The sequence below is a fragment of the Gekko japonicus genome, unplaced genomic scaffold (assembly GCF_001447785.1).
Source record: "Gekko japonicus isolate JY-2015 unplaced genomic scaffold, Gekko_japonicus_V1.1 scaffold153, whole genome shotgun sequence".
NCBI lineage: Eukaryota > Metazoa > Chordata > Lepidosauria > Squamata > Gekkonidae > Gekko > Gekko japonicus.
The window spans coordinates 1401071-1407927 of record NW_015175360.1 but is presented as its reverse complement, the minus strand read 5'-3'; the positions used below and the strand labels follow the sequence as shown (position 1 = coordinate 1407927).

The 6857-nt window shown below is 44.8% G+C and overlaps 1 protein-coding gene across 2 annotated transcripts in view; it reads right to left on the bottom strand.

Annotated features, from left to right (window-relative positions):
- Positions 1-1085: 1085 nt before the first annotated feature.
- The window catches only part of TSSC1 (tumor suppressing subtransferable candidate 1), a 93298-nt gene continuing 87526 nt past the window's right edge, over positions 1086-6857 (bottom strand). Inside the window, exon 9 of one of the 2 annotated variants that reach the window (XM_015425367.1) lies at positions 1086-1407. In XM_015425367.1, the coding sequence (XP_015280853.1) occupies positions 1233-1407 (175 nt within the window). In that variant the 3' untranslated portion in view covers positions 1086-1232. The remainder of the gene's footprint in view (positions 1408-6857) is intronic. The other variant, XM_015425366.1, reaches the window with a different exon arrangement.

Here is a 6857-nt window from a genome sequence, read left to right as displayed (position 1 = left end):
CAGTTCTCTTACAAAGGAATTTCAAAGGGAGACTAGAAAGAGACACTGCTGAACTGCAACTGATCATGAAGCTCAAGACAATGCAAACTCCTGGACTGAATGGAGACCTAGGTTTCTTCTCTCATTACCAATGTTTGTTATTGTCATTTGGTGTCTGAAATCACTTCACTCTCCAAGATATAAGGACAGATGGACTCACATTCCAACTATATCTGAAGAAGTGAGCAGTGACTCATGAAAGCTCATGCCCTGCTCTCTCTCTGGTTCTTTCCCTTCCCTCTCCCTCCCTGCCTCTCTCTAGTCTGCAGGCACACAAAAGCTTATATCTGGAATAAAATGTTGTTGGTCTTAAACACAGGACTCTCTTTCTCTCTTTCTGGTGTGCTCTCTCTGGCTCTTTCTCCCTCTCCCCCCCCCAAAGAAGTGTGCTTGCACACAAAAGCTTATACCTGAAATTAAATCTTTTTGGTCTTAAACACAGGACTCACTCTCTTTTTCTGGTGTGCTCCATCTGGCTCTTTCCTTCCTTCCTTCCTTCCTTCCTTCCTTCCTTCCTTCCTTCCTTCCTTCCCTCCCTCCCTCCCTCCTCTTTCCTCCCCCTCCCTCCCCAGAGGAGGGGGGAAGGAGCCCTCAGCCAATCGAAGGAAGGCTTTCTTTCTCTTCTCTGAAGCAGGAAATAGGAGAGACCAGCCAAAAGGAGCTGCAATGTAAGAAACAGGAAGCAGCACAGAGTCAGTTGCTCTTAGGCCAGATTAGAGCCCTGCAGGGGCTGGATCCAACCCATGGGCTGTATGTTTGACACCCCTGTTCTAATTCACATGGTCTCCAAAACTAAAATTCATTACTTTGCTGTCAGAGTGTCATTGTAAGAAGTCAATTTTCTCTGTATCCTGTCCTCTTTCCTTTTCCATAGAAAATATATATTTTAAAAATAGACACCACTATCATGTTCAACTAATTCAGGTCATATGACAGATCACATACACAGAGAAGATAAACTGTGACTTCTTGTGGCTTTAAAACTGATCTGCATCACTTCAGCTACATATATGCCCACTGCTCAACAGAAAACAGTACACATTTTATTTTCATGGGTTTTTTTTAATTTTCAAATATTTACACCAGAGAAAGAGAAGAGTGGATATTCCATTTGTGACATTTAATTGAGAAATGGAACATTTTCAATTATCAGCCAATATCAAAACAATGAACCTGAAGGAATGTGGGTAGATTTATAACAGTATGTGGTATTTAAGAGCTCTGGGAACTCTGTTAATAACAAGCCTTCCATCATAACTTAACGAGGCAAATAGCCATGGGTCGGCTGAGGACCATTCCACAGCATAGACACTGTCCTCATGTTCTTCGTAGGTAGCTATTATGCTGTCCTGAAGTGGCTCTTTAATCCTAGAATTTAAAGAGAGGGGGGGAAAGAGAGTGATTGAAGCAGCTCTGATTTATAAGGCTCTGAAAATGTCAAGTTCCTCCTCAATAAGGAATGTGCGCTGGTTTAGTGTGAGGGAATCCAAAAGGAAGGCCCTTGGCAGGAATAACTCTGTACTCATAACACTTGGGGGATTTGCAAAGGTATCTTACATCCTCTTCATTCTGTATCCGGAGGCTCATGGAGGGGTTACTGCACATATCATGCTAAGCAATTTTTTAAAAAGGCATTCAGGGAGACATGCTACGGCTTTACTGGCTTCAGGATCATTTCAAATGGACTAGCCTCTCACTATACGGAGGCAAAAGGGGGTTCCCAGACAGTTTTGAGAAGATGAATAAGACAACCTCATTCTGAAATCAGCCAAAATCAAAAGCTTTTATAAGGGAAAATACGATGCTTTCTCAGCATCACCTGATGGCTTGGCTCTCAAATGGATAATAACAAGGTACTTGTGCTCACAAATACCTCTCTAATGCAGGAAGGCATTAAGGATGCAAGGGATATCACCTATAGGGTGAATTAGCTAGCGTGGACATGCTATCTGGAGGGAGAAACTTGACAGTTTGCATAAAGTGCACCTCCCCCAACATGGAGGGCAAAAAGAAGTGGCAGTGGGAATCACACTATATGCTTCATTAGCTTCCCCACTGGTGTAATATGGTCTCTCTGCAAATAAAGGACAATCTAAGCGAGGAACGTAAGTATTTTCATAATGGGGATCAAGAATTGCAGGATGGCAAGCCAACAACACTCTTTCACAAAGCTAGCAATGCTAAGTACTACTTGCATTTTTCAATTGTGCAAATGTTGTGGAAGTTTACCACCTTTGAGATCACACATCCTCACCTTCTGCTCCCTTCCTTTATGCACAGCTAAAATATTAAACATTTTCATGACAAGTCCTATGATTCTTCTCTGCCCTCCAAACCAGAATTAAACTACAGTTTGGGGGTCAGCACAAAACAAACTCATTATTTGCCAGTCAAAACTGATAGTAGTGCATGAATATTAGAGAAGTAACATATGAACTGGACTGTATTTCCTTGAAGATGAGGAGAGACAGAAGGAAGAAAGGAAAGAAGAATAAAGGCTGGCATGGTTTAGAAAGGCTGGCATGGTTTAAGAGGGATGGAAATAAATCTCTTATCTACATTCTTATCCAAATGTCACTGTGTATCTACACTTCCATGACACACCTGAACACATGAAGCTGCCTTATCAGACCCTTGGTCCATCAAAGTCAGTACTTGTCTACTCAGACTGGCAGCAGCGCTCCAGGGTCTCAGACAGAGGTCTTTCACATCACCCACTACTCAATCCTTTTAGCTGGAGATGCCAGGGATTGAATCTAGGACCTTCTGCATGCCAAGCAGATGCTCTTCCACTGATCCATGGCCTGTTCACAAGGCAGTGTTAATATTGCTTTCCATCTATCAGTGATTGTATTATGGCTCCCCCCATCCCCATACTTTAGTCATTCTTCCAGGTGTGCCTTACTAGTACCGGGGGCGGGGGGGGGGATTATCACAGCAGTCACACATAGCAGTATGCAAGAAGCAGTCAAGATTCTTCAAGAACCAAATAAGTGCCAGGCAATAATTTAGCAGGTCACAGGGAAATGCAATGGAAAGATTTCAACTCTTACCTTTCTGCAGAAACAAAAGGAGAATTTAACACAGGATTATAAGAGGAGCTTCTGGCTCTGGCACTGCTGCATCCTTCCACCAGAAGCCCCCCCCCCTCAATTCTTTAAAAAAAAACAACCTGTGTCATGGAGCACTATGAGGACTCCTGTGCACATTACTGGAGGGGTTTATGAGGTACAGTGGCTGTCTGGTTCTGCTACAATTGCACAATGCTGATGGAAAGTTATAATTAAAATTGTTCCTACTGAATACATCATAACATTAATGCTTCACTGTTGTCTCTCACATTCAACACAAGGAATGATCTACTTGTCATTTTTAGCATAATAGCTTAGCAACAAGACCAGATGCAGTGTCAGTGTAAAGCATTATGATCATCTGTACTGTTTTCTGGAGACTAAATATATTTAGCCTTCTATACACAATGTTTTCAGACTTCCTCTTAAACTGACACACCTGGCTTACATGAAAGTTGGTCATGTCCCCAGACAGCAATGCAACACTCACCTACTTATCTGAGACTCCATTATCCTGAAGGGTTTCAGATGTCTCTGAATAAACAAGGGAGCAATGCACAGAGCACACCACTGTCAGGGGACATGGCCGACTTTCTGTTAACCAGGAGGCAGAGGTTAACAAGGGGTTCAATAAGCAGGCATGAACTAACAGCTGGTCTGCATCCTTTTCTTCATGCGTGATATTATGTACTTCCGTATACTAGTATTTTGTGTAACAATTAAAGTTAAGTCATAAGGGGAAAGCCTGCTAAAGAAAGGCACATGACATTTGCAAAGAAACTACTGTTGTGCAAATCTGCTCTACTTGGCTATATTTAATATCTCTGTAAATTGTTCTGTCTTTTGCTGAATCTCCCTTTGGGGATTAAAATAAACTGGTAGAATGCAAAATGGAAAAAAGCTCTTTATTTTCCCTTCCGTCTTTGTTTAAGTGACAGCCACACAAGCTTGCACTTTAGAAAGATCCACAGGGTTTCTTCCCCACTCCACCCTGATCAAATGTAGATCAAGCTTTGGATCATTACTATTCACGATAGAATAATAATGGAAGAATCCTCTATAAGAATGAAGGTGACAGCACACAACACACACTAACAGCAAAGATGAAATGCCAAAGAGCTTTGACCCACAGTTTCAAGATGTCTAGGAAGGCCAGCTGAATTTTACTCTTGCATTGCTACAATAAAAGAAGTTTCTTCCAGGCTTCATAGTGTTTCCTTAACGTACACCTTCATGTAATAAGCCCCTGATGCTACAACATATGCAATGCTGACATTCACTTTCTGAGATCAACCTGAAGGAGCCATCTTCAGCTTCATTTATGAAGGAAGGGGAAAAAATTCAAGACACAGTAATGAGAAAAATTAAACCAGTATAATCTGGAAGGGACAAGCAATAATCCCAGATTTTATACTTACAAACAGCATGTTCTGTTTGGTATGGTCTTGTTTTTATTCAACTCAACCTGCTCTAAAAAGTTAGGGAACGTACTTTTAAGCATTGATCAAAGTGTCCACTGCTCTGATGTGCTAACTGCTACACCACACTGGCTGTCCTAGGGGAACTGCTGCTGGTGAACAGGAGCAAGCAGCCAGGCCTCATACAGTCATGCCAGTCAGGTGTCATCAAGCCACCCAGAGGGTGCCACCAAGCCAAAGGTAGCCAACCTCCAGGTGGAGCCTGAAGATCGCCTGGTATCACAACTGAACTCCAGACAACAGATCTCTCTTCCCCTGGAGAAAATAACTGCTTTGGCATTAGACTCTATCACATCCTGTTCAGCTAAGGCCTCTCCCCTCCCCAAACTCTGGCTTCTGTAGACTCCACCACAAAATATCCAGGAATTTCCCAAACCTGGAGCTAGCAACCCTAGTCAGGACTGGCCCCAATGAATTCCCCACAAAGGCAAAAGTAGGCCTGGAAGGGGCCTCCTGCCCCTGCCCTTTTACTGACAGAGGCAAGCTTGGTTGCCTAGCAACAGCCACTGAGTGGAAAGTAAGCCCTACAGCAGGAGGAGAAGGGAATGGTTTGACAGCTGATGGCTCACCTCAGTAGCCAGCCAGCTGTGGAGGAGCCAAGCAGGAGAAGCATCTTTGTCAGGAGAGACAGCCGTTTTGGCAGTTTATTCTGACAGGGAAAAGTGGCCAAGTCGGCAGTGGGCAGGGGAGAGAAACAGACCCAAGCACCTAGCCAATGGCACACAAGTACTCTTGAGTGATGATTGACGGGCCAATCGCTGATGGAGCACACAGCACAGCCAATGGGAGAGCTGGAAAGTGTCAATACACTAGGTCTTTTATATATATAGGACTAGCAGTAAAGCCTGTTGTGGAAATAAATACAACGAGCTCTAGAAAGAGGCTCTAGGAGAGTGCCAAGGCTTTGGGCACTCAGCGTCAATTTGCTGTGGCAACCTCAGCAGGGTATAATGACACAGAATCCACCATTTTTTCCAGAGGAACTGATCTCTGCTACCTGAAGAACAGTTGTAATCTTGAGTGATCTCCACCCTTCACCTGGATATTGGCAACAACGGTTCCCCCAGGAGGAAATGGCTGGTTTGGAGGGTGGAGTCTATGGCATTGTACCTGTCTGAAGTCCCACCCCTCCTCAAACCTCACCCTCTCCAGGTTCCATCCCTCAAATCTCCAGGAATTTCCCACCTGGAATAGGAATGGCTGGTTTGGAGGGTGGAGTCTATGGCATTGTACCTGTCTGAAGTCCCACCCCTCCTCAAACCTCACCCTCTCCAGGTTCCATCCCTCAAATCTCTAGGAATTTCCCAATGTCACACTGGCTGTCATGGGGGGCCTCTGAGCAGGGTATAAGGACACAGAGTCCACCATTTTCTGCAGGGGAACTGATCACTGCCATCTGGAGAGCAGTTGTAATTCTAAGTGAACTCCAGACCTCACCTGGAGATTGGAAACAATGGTTTCCCAGGAGGAAAAGTAGTCCTTCTCCGCAATGCGGACTAAAGCAGATTACATCATTCTCCTCTCCCGTCCTCTCCCCCTTTTGACTTGCACAACAACCCTGTGAGGTAGGTTAGGCTGAAAGTCTGTGACTGGTCCAAAATCACCCACTCAGCTTCTACAGCAAGAACCTGGATCTAGCAGACCCTGCTCTGAAGCACTGACTGCTATGCCTAGGGTAGCCAACCTCCAGGTGGAGCCTGAAGATCACCAGGTATCACAACTGAACTCCAGACAACAGAGCTCTCCCCCCCCAGAGAAAATAACTGCTCTGGAAGGTGGGCTTTATGGCATTCTGTTAAGCTAAGGCCTCTCCCCTCCCCAAACCCTGGTTTCCATAGACTCTACCAGAAAATCTCCAGAAATCTTCCTACCTGGAGCTGGCAACCCTAGTCAGGACTGGCCCCAATGAGTTCCTCACAAAGGCCTGCAAAGGGTTTCCTTCCTTTGTCTGAACCAAGCTTGGTTGCCTACTGTGGCGAAATGGGCTCCAGTTTACAACTCAGCTGTTTGCCTCCCACCCTCGTCCTGTGGGCATATCTCACTCAAATTCGCTGCCACCACTCACAGAATTGTCACTGCCTTTTTAAAGGGACAGTGAGACCCCTCTGGCCAAATCTCCCTATTTGGAGAGGGAATCCCCAATCTTTGGGGGATCCCTGGAAAGTTGGCAACCCAAGAGTCTGGCCTTTCCTTACTTCCCTGAGCTACCCCCTCCCTTTGGCATTGTGCAGAGCAGGGGAGACTATGTGATCAAAGCACAACACAGATT